This window comes from Tasmannia lanceolata, unplaced genomic scaffold (assembly GCF_043159265.1).
Source record: "Tasmannia lanceolata isolate RefF3 unplaced genomic scaffold, GAP_Taslan_0.1 ptg000036l, whole genome shotgun sequence".
Taxonomy (NCBI): domain Eukaryota; kingdom Viridiplantae; phylum Streptophyta; class Magnoliopsida; order Canellales; family Winteraceae; genus Tasmannia; species Tasmannia lanceolata.
This window is the reverse complement of record NW_027518713.1, coordinates 4738028-4765488: the sequence shown is the minus strand read 5'-3', so window position 1 is coordinate 4765488 and position 27461 is coordinate 4738028. Positions and strand designations below refer to the sequence as shown.

General features: G+C 40.7%; 2 protein-coding genes across 4 annotated transcripts in view; both read left to right on the top strand.

Annotated features, from left to right (window-relative positions):
* The first annotated feature begins 241 nt into the window (after positions 1-241).
* Positions 242-1423, top strand: LOC143859708 (uncharacterized). Its single transcript, XM_077370358.1, has one exon. The coding sequence runs from the start codon at positions 242-244 to the stop codon at positions 1421-1423; it is 1182 nt and encodes a 393-aa protein (XP_077226473.1).
* Positions 1424-5606: 4183 nt separating this feature from the next.
* Positions 5607-27461, top strand: part of LOC143859735 (protein RDM16-like) — a 46862-nt gene continuing 25007 nt past the window's right edge. The window contains exon 1 of one of the 3 annotated variants that reach the window (XM_077370390.1): positions 5607-6492. In XM_077370390.1, the coding sequence (XP_077226505.1) occupies positions 5761-6492 (732 nt within the window). In that variant the 5' untranslated portion in view covers positions 5607-5760. The remainder of the gene's footprint in view (positions 6493-27461) is intronic. The other 2 variants (XM_077370391.1, XM_077370392.1) reach the window with 2 other exon arrangements.

Here is a 27461-nt window from a genome sequence, read left to right as displayed (position 1 = left end):
AACCCTAGAGATGGTGTCAAGGAGCTTTTAGCAAATATTTGAGATGAAGATTAGACTGTATTGAATCTTAGATTTAGTTGATTAAGAATGGAGATTGAAAAAATAAAATGTTTCTTATCTTATAAACTTTATAAAACATCCATCTTTTTGACATAAGAGACCCTAGAGACGGTGTCAAGGAGCATTTAGCCAAGTTTTGGGTTGAGGATGAGATGATATTTAATCTTAGACGAAAGCTTACATGGACAAACTTACATCCTACGTGAGTGACATTCATGGTAATTGGGATTGTCACGCCAACTACAATTTCACTACTAAAGGCAGAATATGGATTGTCTGGGATAGGAGTCAGATTCGGGTTAATGTTCTTCATGAATCTAAACAGCACGTGCATACAGAAGTTACTTTCATTCATTACAATATTACCATTCTTCTGACTTTTGTTTATGCGACTAACTCTGGTAATGAAAGAAGACTTCTTTGGGATTCTCTCGATTCTATAGCTCCTACTAACAGAATTCCTTGGGGGATTTCAATGGTGTTGGGGGATTTCAATGTAATTCGGTTTGCTGAAGAAAGTGTGGGAGGAGCTGAACCAAACAGGATTGAGATGGCTGATTTCAATGAGTGCATTGATTGCTGCTCCCTCCATGATCTCAAATGTATGGGTCAGACTTTATCCTGGAGTAACAGCCCTAAAACTAGCGAGCTTAAGCTGAGAAGGTTGGACCGAGCCTTGGTGAATGACGAATGGATAAATACTCTTATAGATTCTTTTGCTATCTATCGATATGATCATGCCCCCCTAATTATTCATCTCGCCGAGAGACATAATGAGATCAAGAAGCCATTCAAGTTCTTTAGTGCGTGGCTTATGGATCTCTCGATCTTTGAATGTGTTGAAAGAGCTTGGAGTATCAATTCTAAAGGTAATCCCATGTTCCGTCTCTCTCAGAAACTTAAAAATACTAAACAGGCTATCAAGATTTGGAATCAAACAAAATTTGGGAGGGTTAATCTGATTGCCCCTTCTGTTAAGCAAGACCTTGAAGATGTTCAAATTGCCTTAGCATCTAATCCAACTGATTTACACCTTAGAAGCAGAGAATCCTCTCTCAAGGAGAGATTTTTCAAAGTCTCTCGGATGGAAGAATCCATGCGCAGGCAGAATGCGATAGTGCAATGGTTAAACCTGGGTGACTCAAACTTTGCTTATTTTTACTCTGTTATGAATGCGAGAAGAAATCAAAATAGTATTGGGGGTCTCCTCGATGTTCATGGTAACCTGACTACTGATCACTCCCAGATTGAAAACATCATGATATCCTATTTTCAAAACCTGCTCAACTCTGGCACAATTGTGAGACGTCTCTGCTGCCCACCCCCTCCAAAATCCTTTTGCAGGAGGAAGTTGATTGGTTAACCAGCCCGGTCCGTGAGGAGGAAATCAAAGCTACGGTTTTCGGAATGGATGGAAACCCCCTTCAACGGCGAATTCTATCAGAAATTCTGGTACATTATTAGTGCTGACGTTGTGAAGGCCATTCAACACTTCTTCAAAAATGATACCCTTCTGGCTGAGGTAAACTCTACCAATATCACTCTAATTCCTAAATGTAGTGATGCGGCTTCCCCTGATTTGTTCCGCCCTATAGCCCTTTGCAATTTCTCATACAAAATCATTACTAAAATTATGGCCAATAGGATCCGTCATTTTATGAATGGTATCATTAGTCCTCTCCAATCAGCTTTTATAAAAGGGCGATCGATTCATGATAACATCTTACTGACGCAGGATGTTATTCATAATTTCCATCGAAAAAAATGCCAAACCTGCAATCTGCATCAAAATTGACCTCAGAAAAGCCTATGATAAGGTGTCTCATGAAGCCATTCTTGTATACATGGCAAAAATGGGTTTTAATGAGAAGTGGTGTAGGTGGGTAAAACAGTGCATCTGCAGCCCATCATTTGCTGTCATTCTCAATGGGAGCCCTCAGGGCTATTTCAAAGCCACCAATGGGATCAGACAAGGAGATCCCCTGTCCCCCACCCTCTTCTGTTTCATTATGGAAATCTTATCGGGTATCCTTACTGAAGCTATCAGTTCTGGTGTTCTCACATCCCCTTTCTCTACAGAAAATCTGCCCATTTCCCATTTGTTTTATGCAGATGATGTCATGCTCTTTGCGGATGCCTCTGTTGCCAATGCTATAAAGATCAAAGAATGTCTTGACAGATTTAAAAATTGCACCGGGCTGGAGGCCAACTTCAATAAATCAGAGATTATATTTGCTGGATGTAATCATAGGCTCAAGGGTCTTATTAGAAGGGTGCTGCAGATGAATGAAGGAGCCCTTCCGATGAAGTATCTAGGATTGCCCCTGACTTATGGTAGACTAACCAGTGGCGACTGTATCCCCCTCATATCTAAAATCCGTGAGAGGATTGCCTCCTGGGCAAACAGGTTCTTATCTAGGGCTGGCAGGGTGGAGCTTATAAAATCTGTTCTGAATTCTTTTAGTGTCTACTGGTCCTCTGCTTTCAGTGTCTACTGGTCCTCTGCTTTCAGACTTCCGATGGGAGTCCTCAATGAAATTGACAAAATTATGAGAAAATTTGTCTGGGCAGGATCATCCCTAGTCAACTCATATCACCCCATCAGCTGGGATAATGTCTGCTCCCCCAAGGATGAAGGTGGCTTAGGTATCCGGAGTATTTATGAGGTTAGCAAGGCTTTCCAACTAAAATGCCTGTGGAGATGTTTGAATTCTAAGGGCAACCCTTGGGCGGATTGGTTCCATTGGAAATATGTCAAAAGGAAGAACTTCTGGACAATGAAAAATCCATCCAACCCATCCTGGGGTGCTAGGGGCATATTCCAAATCAAAGTTGTTGCTATGAGGTATGTCTGCTACTCGGTTGGAAATGGTGCTGGAATTGATTTTTGGTGTCAACCTTGGCACCCTTCTGGGGCTCTGATTCAGTGAACTTTCGAAGATCCTCAGATCAACTCAATCCCTCTCAATACTACCATTAGTTCGCTGATGGAGGATGGAATATGGGCTGAATACCTCGACTATTCTGGGGGTGGAGAATTAAACCTAATTATCAGCTCTGCTCTTACAAATGAAGATGACCCATACCCTGTTTGGAAACCTGAACCTAGTGGCAAGTTCTCCCTGAAATCAGCCTAGAATTCCATCCGGATACTGCGGCCCAAGGCAATCTGGGCCCCCTCCATATGGTTTAAAGGCCATGTGCCAAAGCATAGCTTCACTGCTTGGCAGGCCGTTCAAAACCGTTTGCTCACTCGTGACAGGCTACTTTTCTTGGGCAATTCAAGAGAAACCAAATGTCTCCTGTGCAATTCAGACATAGAATCTGTCAACCATATTTTCTTTCGATGTGGTTATTCTGCATGGATATGGAGCTCCATCCTCCGGCGTTTCAATCAGAAAAGAAAACCCCTGAATTCTCTATCTGAGGAAGAAGCCTGGATAAGAAACCATTTCAAAGGTAGTGGTCAATGTGCCACTGCCATGCGCATTGCCTTCGGGACTACCATATATCTCATATGGGCTGAGCGAAACACCAGAATTCATGGTAATCCTAGCACTCACAAACAAACCATTCTTCGATGGATCATTAGCACCATTAGAAACAGAGTATTATTCCTCAATCTGTCAGATGAATCGGGTCACCGAAATCTATGCTTTGCTACACAATTCAAATGCCCCCTATTCGATGTCAACTCCTCCCTTCAATTCTGCCAATGGGAGAAACCGGGTGGAGACGTGATAAAACTAAACTCTGATGCGTCTATGAAAGGGGACGCTGCTGGCATTGGAGGTATCCTTCGCGACTATAAAGGGACTATTAGAGGCTGTTTCTCCTTGAATACTGATTTGAAACCCATTCATATTCTTGAAATGGATGCAATATTCTATGGTCTTGAGTTGGCGAGAAACCTGAATATCAGTAATATTTGGATTGAGTCTGACTAGATGGTAGCTGTGAAGATTCTGAATGGGAGCTGGGACTGCCCCTGGCGAGCTAAATCTCTGTTCAATACAATAATAAGACGTCTTCAAGAGTTCCATAACTGGAAGGTATCCCATATATGGAGAGAAGCGAACCAGCCAGCTGACTATCTATCCAAGCCTGAATGCCCCTGCAAAGGGATGGACATAGAGGTCATGGGCATTCCTTCCCGGCTTGTAGAGCTTGTTTTTCAAGATTCATTGGGTACTTGCTATCCTCGATTGAGATGATTATTCCCATGATTCTTGTTGTTTATGATCGAGCTTTTGATTTGTGGGCTGTTTCTGTTGCTGCTAGGGGCAGTGAATTCATGAGACCTGATGCAGGTCCTCTCTACTCCTCCTACAGTTTCTCCCTGGCGGCTCCTAATTACCCGATCGGCAAGATTGTTGGAGATCTTTGTTTAATTTTGCTTCTTTTTTGCTGTTTATGCTGCCCATGTGCCCCCCCTTTGTAATTTCTCCCCTCTTTCTAATATATCTGGTCGGGGTCCCTGCCTAACCCCAGCTTGCCCATAAAAAAAAAGGATGAGATGATATTGAATCTAATACTTAGTTGGTGAAAGATGGATATTGAAAAAATAGAAAGTTTCTTATTTTAGAAACTTTATAAGACATCCATCTTTTAGACATGGAAAACCCTAAAGATGGTGTCAAGGAGGTTTTAGCCCGGTATCGAGATGAGGATGAAAAGGCATTGAATCTTAGATTTAGTTGATAATGTGGGAAGATTGAAAAAATAGAAAGTTTTTTATTTTAGAAACTTTATAAAACATCCATCTTTTAGAGATAGGAGATCCTAGCACGATGTCAATGAGCTTTTAGCCATGTTTTGGGATGAGGATGAGGTGATATTGAATCTTAGATTTAGTTGATGAAGGAAGAAGATTGAAAAAATAGAAATTTCTTATTTTAGAAACTTAATAAAATCACTATCTTTTAGACATCAGAAACCCTAAGGATGATGCTAACGAGCTTTTAACAAAGTTTTGGGATGAGAATGAGAGGGTATTGAATCTTAAATTAAGTTGATTAAGGATGGAGATTTAAAAAATTAGAAGTTTCTTATTTTAGAAACTTTATAAAACATAAATCTTTTAGAGTGAGAAAACTGTGGAGATGGTATCATGGAGCATTTAGCCAAGTTTTGGGATAAGGATAAGATGGTATTGAATCTTAGATTTAGTTGATGAATGATAAAGATTGAAAGAATAGAAAGTTTCTTATTTTAGAAACTTTGTAAAACAACAACCTTTTAGACATAGAAAATCCTATAGAATAATATTTAATTTGGTATTAATTAAAAAATAATATTTAATTCATTTCGAAATTTCGGACTGAAATTCCAAAATTTCGGCCGAAATTTTGTAACATATTTTTAAAAAAAAAAATTACAATTAACCGAAATTCTGAAATTTCGGCCGAAATTTGGTGATGGCCGAAATTCGGAATTTCGGCAAATTTCGGTTTATTTATTTCGGTCCGAAATTTCGGATTTCGGTCGAAATTTAAAACCAACTTAGAAGTTAGAACTCGTTTCACCTCTATGTTTTTTTCCCTTATAAAACAAATCCCAATCCCCAAAACCTTCTGGCCTGCGTCTCTCTTCCACATTTTTTTGCAGGCGGGGTAGTAGTCTCTTCTCGTCCTGTAATTTGACAAATCCCTCCCCTCCAAGAGAAAATAAGCAAACCGAAAGTAAAATAAACCCTGAAAGATGGAAAGGGTTCACGAGAGGGAGAAATCGAGCCGAAAACCTAGAGACGAGCGAGACAGAGAATCGAGCAAAGATCAGCACCGCGACTCTGATCGCCATCGAGATCGAGAACCCGGTCACAAGCACCGAACCAGAGAGATCGAAGAACGGCGCCAAGACGAGAAGCACCGGGACGAGAAACCCTCCTCAAAAGACAACTACAACGAGGGTTTCAGAGATAGGGTTTCGTCTTCTCGTCATTCGAAGGATGATAGGCACAGAGACCATCGATCCAAGGATTATACCCACTATCACGAGCCAAAGCACGAGCGATCGCACGACCGGGACCTGAGTGAAGGCAGCGGAGAAAGGGTTCGAGTTTCTCTCGATCGAGATAGAGGTTTTCGTGAAGAATCAGTGGAGAGAAGGTCTTCTTCGCATACGCACAAGAGGAAAGACCACGGAGGGGCTGATGAGCAATCTGATAAGGGAGAAAAACGGATTAGGGTTTCGGAAGGGATGGGACAGAAACGGCGATTCGAGGATCGGGTTGTGGAGGATACTAGGGATACGAATGGGATTATTGAAGAAAATCTGAGAGAGGAACGAAAAATTGAGAATCACAGAGATTTGGAAAAAGTGAAACTATCAAACACAACTGGGAATTTGGAGGAAAAACCATTGCCAGATGAGCACTTGGATAATGCTCAAAGTGCGGCCGCCTTTTCAAATGGGAGTGGTTCCATTTCTAATGTGAGTTGACTGTTCTGTTACTTTTGTGGGTTTACTGCAAATTTTATTTTCTCTTTCTGTGCTTCTTATATGTTTATATCTGCTTCAAATGGGATGTTGAGTGTAAGATATTTATTTAAGCTTTTCTTGAAATGCAGTGGAAACGTTTTCTAAAATGTAGATAGTGAATTTTGCCATATACAGTGTTTTATCTATCTTAATTCATGTTAGTGTTCTTTAATTGATGACTGGTTAGAAATTTAGTTTTGCAATTGGTTACAAATCATGCTACTTGGTTATGAATTTGTATGTGTAGAATAAGAGAAAGCTGCTGATTTGGGCCTGGAAGTGAAGAGGAATCTTAGGCGGATGACATGGTCTTTTTTTTCCCAATTTTGGTTATGACTGAAAGAAGTGAAAGTAGACTAGAGAATTATCTTATCTTGTTGTCACGTGCCAGTCCGTATTCTTGGCCTCTATGTAACTTATGCTGCACTTGGTTGTGGGATGTGTTTGTTTAAATATTTATTTTTCACTTTCATAGTATTAAAAATTTAGTTGCTGCCACCTACATAAAAAAATTTAGTTGCTGCTTTACTCAATTTGATTTTAGAGAAATGACAAGAGTGTAATGATAATAGAGACCACAAGTTGGCAAGTTCAATATGATTTTAGAGAAACAAAATGAGCATAATGATAGTAGAGACCACAAGTTGGCAAGTCCTTTGGTACTGATCAGTTGTAAATTATCTAACTTTATGTTTGGTTTATTCAATGAGTAAAAGACTAAATAATTAGACAATTTTAGTTGGTTATTGGTTACAATTTTAGTGTTTTAATTGGTTATAGAGTGTGCTACTTGTTTAAGGTGTTAGATGATGGCTGATATGTGAAACTTTATGTGGAATAAGAGAAATCTGTTGAGTTGGGCTTGGAAATTAAGAAGAATTTTAAGTGGATAACATGGTTTCTTTCCCAGTTTATAATTGATGGAAATGGCTAAGCCTAGCAAAATCCATCTTTATCTTGTTATCATGTGCCTTTCCCTATTTTTGGCTTTTTGTAACATTTGCAGCACTGAATGAGCATTTGTCATCCAGTCAAGCATCCATTCGGTGCCAAATCCATTTGATCGAGGATCTGGTGCGATCCATCGGCCATAACTTGATTTTAGTTAGTTTTTTTTTTTCACGAGAGACTTGTTTACTTCTTTATTTTGGATTTATTTATATATTTAGTAATAATTCTTTATCCTAGATGTGGGTGGTGTCTACACCAACGTATGACCCACCTTTCTTACCCTTTTTCCCAAGGCCTAACCATCATTTAAGCTCAAGCCCATACATAACTAATGCAAAGTACAAACGTACTATTTATCATAAGCATGGAGTTACTATTTCTAGCAAGTGCGAAACCCCTCGGCCCATATAGTAGACCAGAAGAAGGATGCCCTGGGAACTTTTAAAAACCGTGGAATTTTATATTCTAGATGTGGGTGATGTCTACGTCAACATATGGACCACCTTTTCTCACCTTTTCCCCCAAGGCTTACCATCATTTAAGCTCAAGCCCACACATAACTAATGCAAAGTACAAACTTACTATTTATCATAAGCATGGAGTTACTATTTTTAGCAAGTGCAAAACCCCTCAGCCCATATAATAGACCAAAAGAAGGAAGCCTTGGGAACTTTTAAAAATTGTGGAAAAGCCTCCCGCTTGGCCACAAAGTTGGCTTCCCCTCTCTCTTCTCTCTCTCTCTCTCTCTCCCTCTCTCCCTCACCCTCTCCCCCACACCTCTTTTCCCTCTCAGCTTTTGTAGCAGCCCCCCTTTATCTTCCTACATCTCCCATCTCTTCCTTCAGTCTCTTTCTCCTACCATCTCTTCTTCTTTCTTTCCATCACCCTTACAGTTGGGTTCATAAGCTGTCCCTGTATCCCTTTTCTTTTCTCTCCCATGCTTTATTCTCTATCCTTTTCCCTCTCTCTAGCTTGTTCTCTTTCCCCTCTCGGACACATCTTGCAGTAGATGACCAAGGCTAGACATCTGGTACGCCATTCCCAGGTATGGAATATTCACTTTATTTTTTCAGTAGCCTACTCATATTTTCCAACCCCTTTGGACCGTTCTAATATTCCTTACACCCTTATTTTTCCCGGATTGACTCTACCCTTGTCTCACACTACCCCTACCTTACTTTTACAATTCATCCATCATATCCTCACCTCTTGGGACATCTTGTAGGCCATACTAGTTGGATTTTATAGATCTGATTATTGGCACGGATTAACTCTTGATGACTGATTTTTAATTAATAACTTTTTATCAGGACTTATAGTATTTTTTTTATAGGCATCATGACGTATATATGATTGAAATTTCTGAGCTAGGATTTTCTTAAAAGTTTTGTTGATTTTGATTGAAGAATGCATGTTGCTGATTTTATTGAATTAGAACTCATTTTATTGCTCCTTCATTCCTAGAATGTCACCTACGAACCCTAGATTTGCACCAATTTGGTATTAGAGCCTTGGATTTGCATTAAAGTAGTATTATCAGAGAGAGGTTCACATCAAATTGGTATCAGAATTAGATCTGATTAACATCAAGTGTAGGTCTTAGGTAGCTCATCTAGCGCACATCAAGTGTTCAATTAAATTCCTGCTAGAGTCTAGATTATTCAATCTTAATCGTTGGGGCATCATTAGTGTAAGCCCAAGGGTTCCCATGGGTCTAAATCATTAACCTTACCTCTTGTTTTGATGCTAACAAATACAAATTGATTAGCATTTATGGACTAATGTGTTGCTTTGAGATGTTGTGTTGTATACAAGAATTTCATGTCATAATCGCCATTACACAACTCTTTCCAACACATGGCTTGTGGATCAAGGAGCAAAGGAACCAAGAGCTTGCACTTACAGTGAAGACATCCTCATTTGAAGATGTTCAAATCAAGAAGCCTATCATGAAGATTCCACAAGTTCCTAACAAGTGTCAAGAAGGAGCTTGGAGTCGAACATGCCATGGTGACACCTCATGTACCTCAACATGCATTGAAAATTGGAGGACAAGTCACAAGAGCCAAGACAGAGTTCAAGATGTTCTCTCAAGCCGAAGAAGTCTAAGGAAGTGCAAAGGAGTTGATACATTCCAAGAAGACTCAAGGTTCTTATTTTTAGAATGTATGTAGAGTCCTCTTGATTTTATGTTAAATGCACTTTCAAAAAGTTTTCAAATGGTTTTCATACATAACTTTTTACATCTTTGAAAATAATACACACACCAAAAAATGTGTTTGAAAACCTAGAACTAAAGCCCAAAGACCATGGCACAAAAACCCCTGATTTTTAATGTTAAAATGGAATTTTACACAGGGCCGGTCAACCGGGGTGTCCCGGGCGACCGCAAGATGAAACCTGAAATTCCAGGGCATCTCGAAATTTATCGGGCTGGCCGACCGGGTCAAGCCGGGCGACCGCGGAATGGGTTCTGTTTCAACAGAACCATTCCGTTATGAGTTTGGGCAGGTGACCGCCGTGGGTCGGTCAACCGAGATAGGTTTTTGAGCTGAATTTTTGAGCGAACAGGTAGCCCTTGCGGGCGACCGCCATGGGGTCGGTCGACCGCGACGGTCAGGCAAACTAGCCGTTGGGGCTTTCGTACGTTGACTTTTTCAACCAAGTTATTTACAGTTTTATCCCCAAACGGTCATATTTTCAAATACACTATATATACATGATTAAAACCTATCTAAACTAGCTTTTGAATATTTTAAAAAGATCAAATCATATCTTCTTTGAGCAAAACCCATTTCATCAAAAGCTAAACCTCTTTGAACTTGCATTTGCACATTCTATTAAGAGGAACTCCTTAGGCTTTACATTTTATCTTTCCTTGGAATGTTGGTGAGCTATCAAACTTTTTAATCCGCCTATCTAAGAGGCAAGAGAGTTCTTCTTTCATTTTCTTCATTTGCTCTTGAGGGTCTTCGATTCGGCCCGTTAACAAAGGTGAATCATTGTAAGAGGGTGTGCCCCCTCGGCAAGGCTTCGTGCAAAAATGGTGTGTCCCCTTTGGAGTTGAAGGAGTTGGTGTACGGCTTGGAGATTCGCCCGTTGAAAAATCTCATATTTTAGTGAAGATCCCAAGGAGGTAAACTTGGAAGAGTAGAGGTCTTGTGATAGACCGAATCACTATAAATCGTGTGTTCCTTGTGGTTGCTTCTCTTCTCCTTCATCTCTTGCACTTTGTGGTAATTGGTAAACTCTATCCTTTCTTGTATTTATGTTTTATTAAAACAAGGGTTAGGGTAATTAAGCTTAAAGTAATATCTAAACCCTAAATTTCATTATCTTGAATATTTGAACAAGGGTTAGATTAATAAGTGCTTAATTAGTAATTTAATTTTAATAATCCATTTAATTAAGCCTAAAATTTTAATTGACCAATTCACCCCCCCTCTTGGGTTGTCACACCTGTATTTCAATTAGGTTGTTGGATCTGTCCTAGGTCATTTAGGTGTCATTTACTTGGCATTGTGCCATTTTATTTCTGTTTAGGTGTCTTAAATATCTTTCCAGAGTCCGCAGGGTTGTCCTGCATCTCAAGTTATCCTCCGCTTTCAACCATGGCTTATAAAGCCAATTCTCCACATCAGGGACAAGGACGAGTCCAACCCTAGGGGGCTTGGGAACAAGGCACTCAGACTACGTTGGATCATCACTCAGACGTTATACCTAAAATTAAAGTAATCTTGAATCGCATTAACCAACATCTTGGGCTTAAGGACTACTAGGAATACACAACCAGCCTATCCACCTGTGCAACGCAAGGCAAGCTGAAAGGACATTGACCGAGACCTTACAAATTCAGCTATTAGTGATCCCATGGCTAGTCATTTGAAGCCCAATCTTCCTCCTAAGAGTTGTGCCACGAGACTACCTCTAGGTGAGATGAACACGCTTCATGCACGTCTAAGACCCAAACCACACAGTGCTACCTTCAAATGTTTCAAGTGGAGTGGAGTCACCGATTGCCCGATTGCCCATGTACGACATTCAATCCTCAAACTAACCAATCAAAACTAGTAAATGATGAGGGTAGAATTGGCCTAGAGGAAGGAAATGGTCTTTGTAATGAAAGTTTTCCACATGAGGGAACAAATGAGCAACCTTGTGAAGGCAAACATGATGAAATCATACTTGATGAGGATAATGCAAGAACAACTTGTGTGACCCATGGCAGGGTCTGTCCATTCACAGTCATACTCCCAACAGTGTCATGTATAACCCTATAGTCAGGACTTTTACGAGATTTGAGCCTGTACATCTATATTCTGTCCTTGGAAAGGAATTGCCGAAGCCGACACCGCTGTATCGAGGAGGTACATTGAGAGGTGTTAGAGAGCTGTGACTGAGTATTAATGGGAATGAGGTTACTGTTGACCAGCTTAAGAGAGAACTTCTACAGCCCATGGGCTCTATTGACGACATACCCTCTTTAATACCCATCCGTGACTGGAGACAGTCATCATCAATACTTGGAGATTTATCAGAGTTTATAATCATCATCATTTCGTCACCTTTTGGATTTTATGATATAGATGTTCGATCGACATAGATACGCCATGGATTTCATTGGGGATACCTCATTCGTTGGGGAGGGCGTTATCTACTCGAGTGTTCATGGTTGGATACAGTACAATTGCGGCGACTACGTAAGGATGTGATACGACATGTTGGGACTTCTGCTCAACAGAATTAAGCTCTTCCGACATGGGGGAAACTAATGTGATCCATCAGCCATAGACTTGATTTTAGTTAGTTTTATTCATCAGACTTGTTTAGTTCTGTTGTTTGGGATTTATTTTTATTTTTAGTTATAATTTTTTATCCTAGATGTGGGGGATGTCCACCTCAACATATGACCAGCATTTCTCACCTTTTTTCCAAGGCCTACCAATCACTTAAGCCAAAGCCCACACATCACTAATGTGAAACACAGTAAGCACGGACTTACTATTTTTAGTAAGTGTGCAATTCCTCAGCCCATATAAAAGACCAAAAAGAAGGAAGTCATCTGAACTTTTGGAAATTGTGGAATAGCCTCTTTCTTGGCTGCAATGTAGGCCTCACCTCTCTCTTCTCTCTTTCCCTCTCTCTCCCACCCTCTCTTTCCCCGCTAGGCTCGTATAGACTCGTGTAACCGCCCCCTCTCTATCTACCTCCATCTTCCTTCACTGTCTTTTCCATCTCATCTATTCTCATCTTCTTCTCCTCGCCCTTACGGTTGGTTCCATAACCCGTCCCTCTATCCACTGTATTCTCTCTCTCTCTCTCTCTCTCTCTCTCTCGTTTGATTCTCCACCTAGGGTTGCAACTTGGGTCAGGTTTTACCCTATCCGCATCGACCCGACCCGAAAAAATCATGGGCCGGGTATAGGAATCCCTACCTGAGATAGTATATGTAGGTAGAGCAGGGTTTTGGAAAACCCGAAACGAGTTGCAACTACAATTTTTGTGTCTTTCGTTGACGATGAGTCGATGACAAAATAACAAAAGAAAAGAAAAGTGAAAATTGATGACGTATGATATAATTCAATTAGCTTGAAGTCCATATCTCTGCAAGTTTCTCCCAATGTTTTGATACTGGGAAGGCGTACTAGAACTTGCTGACGATGATGATGGATCTGGTATTTGTTTAACAACAAAGAGCCGATGTTGCTTTAGTCAGAAAGATCTTAAGATTGAGATATGTTTCATTGATTTTATAGGTGTTCTTGTAATCGAATCTATCAAACCTATGATACTTCATTTCCAACTAAAATTCTTTATTATTATTATCACGTACCAACGCACCATATACTTTTTTTTCTCCCAAACTAAAACCACAGTAATAATTTACATGCGAGTGGAAGAGCGTTTTGGGTATGGGTTTGGGAGGGCGTATGGTGACCGTGACCGCCTTGTTGTGGCTTGTTGCTTTGTCGTCTGCCCTTGACATGTCGATCATAAGCTGTGACAAGAGGCATGTCGGAAGAAGCAACGAGAAAGTGAAGGGTCTCTACGAAACATGGTTGGCCAAACACGGGAAGGCCTATAATGGATTGGGCGAGAAGGAGAAGAGGTTTGAGATTTTCAAGGATAATCTCCGATTCATCGACGATCACAACGCAGGAAACCATAGCTACAAGTTGGGCTTGAACAGATTCGCTGATCTGAGCCAAGGTTTCAAATTTCGGTTTCGGTGTCGGTTTCGGCCACCACCGAAACCAAAATGTTTCGGTTTTGGGCCGAAATCATGTAAAAATATGATTCTAAATTTGTTTTTTTTTTTTTTAATTTCGACCGAAATGTCTAAAATTTCAGTGTCAATTTAGGTGATTTGGATTACTGGATTCTAAGGAATTCATGGGGTGAGAGCTATGGAGATGCTGGGTACCTGTGTATGGAGCGCAACCTTGCTGGCACTAATACAGGCAAGTGCGGCATTGCCATGGAGGCATCATATCCCACCAAGAAGGGACAGAACCTGCCCAATCCTGGCCCCTCCCCTCCCCTCCCTCCTCTGTGGTGCTCCCCACCATTTGTGACAATTACTACGTCGGCCCAGACAGCACCACTTTCTGCTGTGTTTGAGTATGGACCCTACTGCTTTAAATGGGGATGCTGCCCCCTTGAGTCCGCCACCTGTTGTCATGAATACCCTGTCGCGATGTTGATGCAGGGACGTTTCTCACAAACAAGAACAACCCACATGGGGTGAAGATGCTGAAACACAGCCCTGCAAAACCTTATTGGGCTTACCGTGGCGCTGGAGGCAAGCAGAGCAGCGCTTGAGCTTGGATAGGTGTACTCTATCATGGGAAACAATAGCAAGAGTAATAGCCCTTCCTATCTTCCTGGGGCTTTCGATGTGGGATGTTTTGTACATAGTAGTTTATATTTTTCAAATGGCTCATGAACCAGCTTTTATAGTGATTTTTGTGTCATCTTTCTCACTTCCTCTGTAAATCCATCTTTTCTATTTGGTTTTTTTTTTTAATTTACATGCGAGTGGAAGTGTAGGAAGAATAAAAAAGAGATTAAAGAGAAATATTACACAAAATTATGATTTGTAAGGATAGGCACTTGGCAGGCCAATATAACATGAAAGAAATTAAAGAGAACAATAGTCAAGAAATCCTACTTATGGTACATTGTTCGCGACAAATTTCACATGTATGAAAAAGAGAATCACACTCATTAAACGCATTGGGATCAAATTTCCCTCTTGCGAGAAGAGGTTTTATTAATTTTGGTAGGGATCGTATACTTCCGACTTTATTGCCCGTTAATTACATTTCTTGAAGAAAGAAAATACATCTGATTATCCATCAAGAGGTTCCTTTTCTAAATACAACTTTTAGTTAATTATCCTCCAGAAAGATCTGATTTTTGTTAACAGATTTTTTCGGATGGAATTTCTTTGTCCTGGGGACTTTCATCCTCCCGAACTTTCTTCATCTTCCCTTTGGGAAACCGCCATATTTATCATCTTTCTCTTGGAGGAGAAAGGTCTTCCCCCTTGGGAACTCTCTGGGAAGACTAAAAGGACCCCTTTAGAGAGTCTATGGAAGAGATTCTAATGGGATTTTCTTCTTTCTCCCGAATGAGAAAGGTCTTCTTTCTTTTGGGAAAACCGCCATCTTTATCATCTTTCTTCCGGAAGCGAAGGTCTTCTCCCTTTAGGAAGTCTCTGGGAAGCGATCCTAAATGGATTTTCTTCTTTCTTTTGGGAAAACGGCCGTCTTTATCTTTTGGGGGGAAACCGCTGTCTTTATCATCTTTCTCCTGGAAGAGAAAAGTCATCTTCCTTTAGGGAGTCTCTGGGAAGAGATCCTAAAGGGACCTTTAGAAAGTCTCTGGAAGAGATTCTAAAGGGATTTTCTGCATCCTTCTCATGAAAGAGAAAGGTCTTCTTCCCCCAGAGAAAATTTGCAAAAGAAAGAAAGAAAGAAAAAGGTATTGTTAGCCAAATCTTCTCACCTTTCTTATCTTATGTTTCTCCTTTCGCATAGCTATTTCTCCCCAAAAGATCCGATCAGATCCCCGTAGCTTTTTCTCCCCAGGATTGGATCAGATCCACTTCCAAAGGATCTTTTCTCTATTTATAAAGGTCTTTTGAAGTAGTTGGCAAGTGCCATCTCATCCCTTTCACTTCACAATCTCAAGTTTCCCTTCTTGGTGCCGTTGTGGGTGCCACCTCATCCCTTATCTAGGATTCCATGATCACAACTTCCTCTTTTGTGGGGAGTTATGTAACTTCCCTTTTTGAAAGTTGATGGCCTATTTCCTCTTTTGCGAGAGTTACTTTATTCCCTTAAATTTAGGGATTTCTTTTCCCTTAGTTGTGGATTTTTCTCCTTTCTACTAAAGTATCTTAACTTTGTGTTTATCTCTTTTGCTTTTTAGGAATAACACAATGCGTAACCACCGCCTCTCTTTTTTTCTTCTTTTTTACTAAGGGACTTTACCTTTATCCATTTTTTTTGGGTAAAATTTCGAGTTCAACATACATGCATTGAGAATTTTGAAAACCCAAACCTGACCCTTCTCCGAGAAACTATCTTGGGTAGGGACGGGTTTAGGAATCTTGGGTTTAAAAAAAAAAACCTTACCGACCTGACTTGAGATAGCTTCTTGGGTAGGATAGGGTTCTGGAAAACCTGACCCGCTTGACTCGAGTTGCAACCCTATCTCCACCCTTTCCCTCTCTCTAGCTTGCTTTCTTTCCTCCCTTGGACACATCGTGCAGCAAACGATCGTGGCTAGACATCCAGCACGTTATTCCTAGGTACAAAACACATTCACTTTCATTTTCGGCGACCTACGCATACTTCCATATTCCTTTGGACCGTTCCAATATAGTCCTTATATCCTTATTTTACCCGAATCGACCCTACCCTTTTCGCTCACAACCCCTAGCTTATTTTACCATTCACCCATCATATCATCACCCCTTAAAACATCTTGCAGGTCATACTGGTTGCATTTCCTAAACCTAATTATTGTGACAGATTTACAGTTTAGTCTTGTTGGGACATATAGTATGGAACATGGTTTGGGTAATTTAAATTTTATTGATGATTGAGATTTCCAGCGTAGAATTTCTCTAAAATCCTTTGCTGATTTTGAGTATTCACGTCATGTTTATCCAGATTTGGGAATGTATGTTGCTGATTTTATTGAATTCGAACTCATTTTATTGCTCCTAAATTCCCAAAAAGTCACCTGCGAACCCTAGGTTTGCACCAGGATCAATCCTATCCATTTGTTGAGCCTTTTGACTTTCGAGGGGTATGTAGCCGTACTTGAGGAGATGTTCTCGTAGGGGTTGGAGGCCCTGATTCATGCCCCTTCTCCCTTCATAGTCTATTGGTGTTAAAACTTAAAACCGTTGTTGGGCTCATAAAAGCTTGTAGAGTTGGACACTTTTATCTCCATTGTCGCCCCTCTTCAAGCTTGTCGCAGATGGCAATGAACGTTTGGTAATCCCGTATGCCGTTACAACCCTTATGATGGATCGTTTTTTGAAAATTTTCTCCACAAGACTTGAGTTTAGGTTTTTAATTGGATGATAAGAGTTTGGAAGCAATAGGTGGTGATTACTCGTATTGGAGATGGGCTTGTTCTATTTCAATGGATGAAGATTTCTAGCCTCTTCCTTTCATTTTGAACTAATTCTGTCTTCCTCTGCCATGGCTTGGAAAGTTGGTCGGTTGATCGGGGTTCTCTTGTTCACCTTTGTTCTTTGTAGATTGAATGTTGTTTCACTCTGGTTTGAGATGCCCTATCCTAGTTTGATCCATCATGAGGTAAAAAGTTCCTTATAATTGGAACGGTTTCTTATTTACTCCCCCACAGAAGGCTTGGAGGTGCCACCCTCAAAGTAGGCTATGGAGTGCCATTCTATTCAAGGTTTTAAATTTCGGTTTTGATGTCGGTTTCGGCCACCACCGCAACCGAAATTCGGTTTCGGCCAAAATCATGTAAAAATATGTTAATGATTTCTTTTTTTAAAAAATTTCGACCGAAATGTCTAAAATTTCGGTGTAAATTTCGGTGATTTCAGTTGAAATTTCGCATATTTTTGTGGAAATTATAACATTTCGGCGGAAATTTTGTAAAAAAAGGCTAAAAATGAAATTTCAGATCATTTCAACCGATATTTCATTCACCAAAATCTTGTAAAGAAATGTCTTCATGTGAATTTCGTTTCGGCCTTGGCCGAAACCTAAATATTTCGGCTGTTTTGTTTCGTTTCAGCCGAAATTTAAAACCATGATTCTAATGAGCAATATCCAGGCTGGACAATGACCAGATCCCATACCCCTAATAATCTGCCTCTGTTGAAGATCCTATATGATTGTATCCTTTCGTGAGACTCCATGCACATTATGTCTAATGTCCTCTACATGAAAATTACGGATAATGCAGATCCCTGTATTATTTTCTGACATTGACCAACCTATTGCTCTTCGCAAGGGGGTGTACATTTGTTTAATGTCTAATAATTGTATTAATGAGAAAAGAGGAGCAGCCGATACAAGAGGCAAAGAAAACTAAATATTAAAAACTGGCTGTTCTCCAGGGGGAAAAGATAAAAAGCCCTAATTTCTCCTTTGATACCCCTCCTCTTACTAGCCAATGGCATCCCTATTTCTCGACCTGCATAGGTGCTGGAAGGCAATCGACGAACTGTCTAGAGGAACCCGATTCCTGTCAATGTATTGAGCAAACCTCCATGGGATGGCTTGAGATCCCTTAAGCCACTGTATGATGTTAAATGAGTCTCCTTCCACTATTAGTTGGTCTATTATATTACGTTCTAGCAACCAAGGTTTAAAATTTCAGTGTCGGTTTCGGCAGCGGCCGAAACCGAAATAACGAAATTTCTGCTGAAATTCGGTTATAAAAAATCAAAGCTTCGTTCATGTGCCGAAATTCGGTAGTAAAAAATCATAATTTTGTTCATACCAAAATTTTCTTAAAAAACCAAAAATTTTTGAAAAAAATAGAAAAAAATTAAAAATTAATCTAGTCCTACACCGAATATATACTTTCGGTGTCGGTCTGGGCCGACAAGAAATACATGGACGGCCGAAATCCAAAATTTCGGTATTTAGGCCGAAATTTTAAACCATGCTAACAACCCAATACCCTGGAGAGCCGCCCTCACTTCCGCCTCATTTGAGTCGGTGATCCCAATAGGGCCCGAGAATGCCTTCCTTGTGGTTCCGTCCTCATCTCTAAGAGAACCTCCCACTCTAGCTAGACCAGAATTGCCCATATTGGACCCATCGAAAGTAAACTTCATCTTACCTGGATCTGGTGTCTCCCGGCCTCGAGTCATTAAGAACACCTTTTTAGAGCTTGCACAAATTTCCCTCCATTCCTCCCACAAATTAAATGCCAATACAAATCTGAAGCTGGAAGGATCCTTACCCAAGAAATGTTAAAAGCCGTCACCTTTAAGAAAATAAAGTGAGAGCTTCTTACAAATCCTCCAAATACACAAGCATTTCTTTCCTTCCATGGTACCTATATCGTGGCTAGTAAAGTTATGTTCCATAAGATCTTTCCTTTCTTCTACCATGGATCCAATGACTACCAATCCAAGAGATCAATGAGCCTGGAAGGAAAAACCTAAGCCATTACAAATCTCTTCAAAACTCTACACTATACTTCCCTGGTTAGTTCACAATGGATATATCTAAGAAGTACGGGTACTCTCCGGAGGCCCATGCACCCGTGTTGGGTGCGAGTGTCCTTGGGTAATCCCGGTACGCACCCAAACAACAAACAAAACGAAAATCTAGTTTTGGGGTTTGGGTACATATCGGGTGTGCTTGGATGTGCCTCGGTTTGAATTAAATCGAAAATTACAGATTTACAATAGAGGGGCTGCCCCAATTAGCAAAAGTGGGTGAATATATATATATATATATATATATATATATATATATATATAGAGAGAGAGAGAGAGAGAGAGAGAGAGAGAGAGAGAGAGAGAGAGAGAGAGGAAACTGTTGGTGCGCTTAAGCTCACCAAACTTATGGTGAGCTTAAGCGCCCAATCACATGGGGGCCCACTTTGTTAGGATGATCCAAAGCATTCATTTGAAAGTCCCTTACATAGATGGGGGGTGTACCAAAAAGCAGCTCCATAGGATCATCCTAACCCCTCCATTTGTGAAGGACAAAAATGGACAGACACAAATCTGCCCATTTTTTGTCCTCCACAAATGGGAGGGGTTAGGATGATCCTATGGAGCTGATTTTTGGTACACCCCCTATCTATCATAAGGCCTTGCAAATGAATGGTTTGGATCACCACAGAAAAGTGGGCCCCCATGTGATTGGGGAGCTTAAGCGCAAGTTTGGTGTGCTTAAGCTCACCAACAGTTTCCTCATATATATATATATATATATATATATATATATATATAGAGAGAGAGAGAGAGAGAGAGAGAGAGAGAGAGAGAGAGAGGTGTAGCTACACGTATGTGAAGGTTTTTACACGTCCATTTTTTCCTCCACAAATCGTAGTGTTGGGATGATCCGATGGAGCTGATTTTTTGGGCACACTCTATCAATGTGAGGGCCTATCAAATGAATGGTTTGGATTGCCCAAACAATGTGGGGCCCACTGTATTTTAAGGCGTCGGTGTAGCTAAGTTAGCTACACGTATGTGTAGCTAAGTTAGCTACACGTATGTGTAGCTACAAAATCGCGTCGATAAGAAAAGAGGGTTTCTCTGTCTTCAAAACCCTCGCAGCGAGGAAACCCTAAACCCTTTAGCTCTCTTGATTTGAAACTCGGTCTGATTTTTTGGAACCCAGATCCACTTGTCGCTCTTTGGTTTTCTGGGTCGAATTTTTGGGCGAAGTAAGTATGCAAACCCTAGAGCTCTTTTTTGGGGTTCATCTATTAGGGTTTAGGGTTTTCATATTTTTTAAGGTTATTTTTTATCTCTCATGATTCTTTTTAAAATTGACATATCTATTCATAATAGCATATGTACAGAGATTGGGGACCAGTAGTCCCGCCACATTACATAAGAAAGAGACCCCAACCAAGAGCCAAAAAAATTCCCATGATATGCTCCAACCTTGCGATCCAAAATTGGAAACAAGGGAAGAGGATGTACTGATACGCGAAAGACCAAGGTCTCTCAAGCACACAAGAGATACAGTTACAGAACCCTCTACCCACCATCATATCTAAAACGTCAGGCTTAGGGTTTTCATATTTTTTCTCTTTTTAAGGGTTTTTTTTATCTCTCATGATTTTTTATTTTTTTTGAAAGACATATCTATTCATAATAGCATATATACAGAGATTGGGGACCAGTAGTCCCACCCCATTACATAAGAAAGACACCCCAACCAAAAGCCAAAAAAATTCCCATGATATGCTGCCCCGACCTTGCAATCCAAAATTGGAAACAAGAGAAGAGGATGTCCCGATACGTGAAAGACCATGGTCTCTCAAGCACACGAGAGATACAGTTACAGAACCCTCTACCTACTATCATATCTAAAATGTCATCCCAATCAAGACTAGAAGAAAATTCCAATCCAAGGGATAAACCGACATCCCCAAGCAGCGAAGGACCCTGGTCCCTTAAGCGCACTCTTGTAGTGCTAATATGCCATCCTTGTCCCATCGGTACCCAATCCTAAACACAGATACATAAACCATCATAGCAAACTCGCAACCTCTTCCCAATCAGTATTGCGTAAAAACTATATTTACAACCAGGACTCTTCAACTAGTCAGGGCCTTAAGCTCCCTGCTACCTTTACTCAGTGTCTTTCCTTTTTTTTCTACACCAGCATCACGCATCTCAATATCGAAGAACATTCTCTTAGTTTCTTCCACATTTTCTTCATAACCAATCCCCATAATACTCCACATATTCGCGATTTCCTCAAACTCTTCTGATCGCATCTTATCTTCCTCCTCCGAAAACTCTTTATCCCCCTCCACCGATTCGTGATCAACCCTAATAAGACAAGATTTAATGTTGACAGTAAGCTCAGCATCCAGAGAGTCACAAGAAGGCCCAGATTCACATTCTAACTCAGGCGTACTATCCACAAGCGCCTTTCCACGCGGTTCCTCGGGGATTTCTTCCTTCTGATTCTCTCCTGCCATTTACTCATCATCCAAAGCTTGTTGTATTTTTTTAAAGTAGGGCAATTCATAGACCAGGATGCATGCCTCTTCCAAAGACTTCTTACCAGTGAGTTCCTTCAGTTCCTTTCCCTTCCCTTTTAGCCTCCTCTTGCAGTTTTTTCCATTGAAGCTTGATGTATTCTTGGGCCACTTCATCCTTACTAAATAATTCATGCCGCTTCCTTTTCTTTTTACTATTCTGCCTGGTTCCTATCACTGTGACGATCTGTAAACTCCCCACCTTTAGAAGATGAGGAGTCCCCAGATTGATCGAAGTTTTCTAGCATTGATAGCAGACTCGAGACAAACTTTTTCCTGCTTCGTCTGTTAGGAGCCCTCTTCACTGACTTCTTTTTATACAGAAATGAACACCCCACTCTGTCCACTGGCAATAAGGATGTGCTTTCATTTACCTCGGTCCCATACCCTCTATGCGTGTAAAGAATGTTCGTAAAAAAAACCCTTCATATACTGCCGTGAGTCACTCATAAATGCAGGAGCAAACATGACACGTTTACTGGTTGTAGGCAATGAAGCACGGGTGCGGGTGCGGGTGCGACACGACACGGGTACGCGGGTACGTGATTTTCCAAAAAACTTGGGTGCGGGTGCGTTCGGGTGCGTTGAATATAATAATAATTTTTATTAAATTTTTTTTAAAAAAATAGGAAAGCAATCAAATAACAATAACATCACCATTCACCAAAATGGAAAATTCTAATATTACTCTTCATTTCATACGTGATTAAGTTCATCATTAAAACACCAAAATAACATAAAGCACCAAAATAACATAAAGCATCAATGCATCATCAATCCTAGAAGTCAGTCGCTTCAGGCTTCAGCTCCAATATCGACAACATCGTCCTCTACGTCGTCGGTAAAAACAATGGACTCCAACTCCGGCTCATCCAAAGAAAGACTAGCAACTTCAAGTACCCCTACATCCTCGAAGGAATCAAATGTATCTCCACCTATGTCCCACATCTTTGTCTCTCCTTGCTTATATTGTGGAGTTTGTCTTGAGAGAAGCCGAAGATTGCTATGAACGAAAACCAAATCTTCAGCTCGTTGTGGAGTCATCTTGTTCCTCTTGAGAGAATGCACAAAAGAGTAAGTGCTCCAATTCCTCTCGGCACAAGATGACGATGAAGGTTGCATAAAAATCTTCAAAGCTATGCTTTGAAGCATAGGGGCACATGTACCATGGATGGCCCACCACTCATGAGGCTTGATAGTGAACCGTTCATTGATGGAATCAACATCATTGAATAATCCGGACTTCATGGAGAATTGCACGAACTCCACATTAGCTCTTGTGCGGTCCGAGGAATTGGTGAAGTACCTCTTGAAGCACTTCATCCTCTCAGTATAAATTTCTGCATCCTTATGTGGAGGCACCCTACTTGAATCTTCACTAAGCCATTGCTCACTATAATACCTTTAAGAAAGAAAAAACTAATTTAGCTTCAAATTTCAAGTCAAAAGTTAGAACTTGGAAATAAACATAAATAACTAATAATCCAAATAAATTTAAAGTCACCTAACCTTGGATTCAATGAATGAGCCAAGCAATGAAGTGGAGTGTTGCTCTTGTTCCAACGAGCAACAAGAATCTCGTGCACCACGTCAAAAAATTTGGACTCCTCTTCTTTCCTCTTTCCTTCTTTCCTATATATTGCCGCCCTTACTTTCTCTATCATGGTATCCCACAAATCATAAACCAAGTGAAGGCAAGGCGTATCCGTGTCACAGTCTCTAAGCATGTCATAGATGGGGGATGTAAATGCGAGTATGTAGTCGATAGAATCCCACCATATGTCATCTAACACCTTCTCTTTTACAAACCTCGATTTTCCCATGTCATCCTCCCTATAACAAGTCCATTTGTCGCTAATAACCATTGCTTGAAGACCTTGCTTTAAGAGTTTCAATCTCTTAAGCATAACAATAACACTCGCAAATCGAGTCTCTGCCACGGCAAGCAACTTCAAAGTGTTGAACTCGTTGAATATGGCTAGTCTCATGGAATGATTCATTATGAAATTCTTAATGATGCTAGCATCTCCCAAAACATCCGTTATCCAACTGCATTCGTCATATGTAACTTGATTTGCTTCCACATTCTTCGCCGCACATATGTTCTTCAAAGCAAGGTTGAGGGTGTGCACCACACATGGGGTCCAAAAGATGGAAGGAAACTGTGCCTCAATAAGTTGCCCGGCCGCCTTGCAATTTGCGGCGTTGTCGGTAATTACTTGGACAACATTTTCATGCCCAACTTCCATAATTACCTCCTTCAACAAGTTGGCAATGAAATTTTTGTCCTTTGTCTCCCCCGAACAATCTACCGCCTTGAGAAACATAGGCCTACCCTCGGTTACCGCCATAAAGTTAATGAGAGGCCGCCTTTGTGAGTCACTCCATCCATCACTAACAATGCTCACCCCTTTATCCTTCCATGTCTCTCTAAGGGGTTGCAACAACCTATCAACATTTGCCCTCTCTTTTTGTAGTAGAGTCGTTCTTAGCAAGTTGTACCCCGGAGGCAAATAACCGGAAATTTGATTGTTGGCCGCACAAGAGTATGAACTCGCATAGTGTGGGTTCCTTGCTAGGTGAAATGGCAAGCCACCGGAGTAAAACATCCGAGCAATCTCACCATGTACTTGATCGCGGGCCGCCATGTTAAATGCCTTTTCAATAGCACTCATACTTCCACTTGGACCACTTGTCTTCCTCCTCTTTAGATCAAAACTTGGAGGGACAAACATACTACTTGGGCAACTCAATGATCCACTACTTGATGATGGCGGCAATGGCACTCTTTTGGGAGCATTTTGCTTCATAGCCTCCTTGCATTCTTCCTCCAACCTTTGCATTCCGAGTAGGTCATTTGCTTTCACCTTAGGACACGCTCCGATTCCTTGTCCTGATACCTTCAACAAGTGCGCTCTAACCCTTGTGTAGGAGCTATTCCAACTCTTATGACAAAAATTACATTCCCATCTCACATTCCCTCCACCCTTCGGATCTTTATCAAATCTAGTGGCATACCTCCATAAGGGCTTCGAGAGGTCTTCATCAGTAGAAGTAGAAGGTGGTGCATTTGTGGCTTGGGCGGCGCTACTAGCCCCGGATGAAGACATTCTATTAAAAGAACAAACACAAATTTAGTTTTGGGAGTCAAGTAAGAATGAGAGGAAACAAGATTAGGGTGGTGTGGCACTTGTATTGAGACAAAATTAGAAATTAACAATGGGAGAAGATTATTAAGAAAAAACATCAACTACTGAATTACACCAGCCTTGTGACCCATGATCCCAACCAACCAAGCTGATTAGTGAATATAGGTTATTTCATTGATAACTTTCTCAAGCATGCAAAGATATTGCCATATTGGCAACCACCAAAGCAAAATCACACACAATACTACAGTGCAAAACCATGAAGAGTAACTTGTCCTCTAATTCCTTGAATTGTTCCAATGTAATAGCTAGCAAAAAGATAGTCTATTCCCTAATTTTCATCTTCCAAGAGCATATATTCATTTGTTGAGCTTTTTATGTTTTGATCGCTCATCAGTTCTTATATCTTCGTTCCCAATCAAGAAAATGAAACCAAACTATGCAAAGATTGCAATTTTCAGATAATAAGTGATAAGCTTTATGGACAATTAATGATCATAATGTCTATTTATCTTTTCTTACCAATAAAAGAATATAAATCAAGTCTACTAGCATTTGATGGTTCAGATGAAAAATAATATAAATCAAGTCTAAAGCCCTAATGACCTAACCTCTCTAATTGAGCCCTAAAGGGCTCCCAATTGAATGTCACAAGCTCAAATTAACATGGCCTGAAAGCTCACAATTGGAAATTTGGGATTTAGGGCTTTAGGCCCCAAAGCCCTAAATCCGAAATTCCCAATTGTGACCTCCAAACTGAAAATTAAATCAGTTTAGGGCTTCAAAATCACATTCCATTTTAAGATTATGCCAACCGATTGTGAGCTCCAAATTGATTTTTATGTGACTCACAATCGGTTAGGACTTTAGGCTATTTTTTAGGGCAAATCACAAATAGAATAATGCAAATCACAAATAAAAATAAAAGAGAGAGAGAGAGAGTATAGATAATAATAATAAAAAAAAGAGGAGAGAAGTAGAGAGAGAGAGTACCTTTGTAGGGTTAGCTTAGGGCTCCGACGACCGACGGTGGCGGAGGAGGAGGCGGAGGCGAGAGAGATCTCTCACGGAGAGTTGAAAATGAGAGGAGAAAATGAGAGAAGCTCGGGCCGGGCCGAGAGAGATCTCTCACGGAGAGTTGCAGAGAGAGAGAGAGAGAGAGAGAGAGAGAGAGAGAGAGAGACGCAGAGAGAGAGACGTAGAGAGAGAGAGGAGACGCGGGAGAGAGAGAGAGAGAGAGAGAGAGAGAGAGAGAGAGAGAGAGAGAGAGAGAGAGAGTTGCAGACGAGAGAGAGACGGGAGAGAGAGTTGCAGAGAGGGTGAGGGAGAGAGTCGGTGGGTTTTGGGTTTTAATAAAAACCCTTTTATATAACTTAAAACCCCCCCCCCCCCAAATTGCTATTGACAGCCGTATTTTTTTTTTTTTTTTTTAAAACACATAAAAACCGTGTCGGGTGCGTCGGGGTGCGCACCCCAACCGCACCCGACCCGCACCCCACCGTAAAATTGGAATTTTTTTTTTTTTTTAAATTGGGTGCGCACCCGACACGCACCCGGGACGCACCCGAGTGCACCCGTGTCGGATACGCACCCGATACGGGTACTTTAGGCAATTTGAAGCACCCGTGCTTCACAGGTTGTAGGTCACGTTACGAAAGGCCTTTGATTCGTTTTCCCAAAATTCTTATAATTATCGTTATCGAGATCATGAAAACTAACATTCTTCATCCTTTTCGGGAAAAAAACTCATCTTATGCACATGCTGCTTCTTGGTGGCCCAACATTCTGAGCCGTATAGCATGGCTGGCCTCACAATTGTCTTATAAAACTTTCCCTTCAAATTGGTAGGGATTTTACGGTCGCACAGAACTCCTGAGGCAAGCTTCCACTTCAACCAACGTGCTCTTATTCTATGGTTAACATTCTCTTCAATCTCTCCTTATGTAGAATTGAACCAAGATAGCGAAAGATATCCCTCTTTGGTACCTCCTGTCCAGTCATATTTACTATATCCTCGTCCCTCCTCCTAACATTACTAAAGTTGCACTTCATATACTCTGTCTTAGTCCTACTCAGTCTAAAACCTTTAGATTCTAAAGCAGTTCTCAATAACTCTAACTTAGCATTTACTCCTGCTTTGGTTTCGTCGATTACTGCTATGTCATCTGCAAATAGCATACACCACGGCACCTCATCCTAGATACCCTCCGTAAGCTCATCCATAACTAGCGTAAAACGATAAGGGCTTAGAGCTGATCCTTCGTGCAGTCTTATCGTAATTGGAAACTCACTAGACGTGCCATCTGTGGTTCTGACACTAGTTACTGCTCCATCATACATATCCTGCTATAACCCAATCAAAGAATGAAATTTTATAAAAAGAATTCAATAGGCACAATGTGAGTACAAGGCTTATTACTCACTTTATGATAACTTTGCTCTAGGGACTATTATAAAGATGCCAATTAAAACATTCAATCCTTCTAACGGGCAAATTTAAACCTCACAATAGTGCTAGATATATACATTCCTTGAAAGACTTTCATTTTGTAAGTCACCCATTCATAAACATTCAAC

Excerpts from the sequence above, each read along its gene's own strand:
- LOC143859708 (XM_077370358.1), top strand. The coding sequence starts at position 242 with ATGGACAAACTTACATCCTACGTGAGTGACATTCATGGTAATTGGGAT.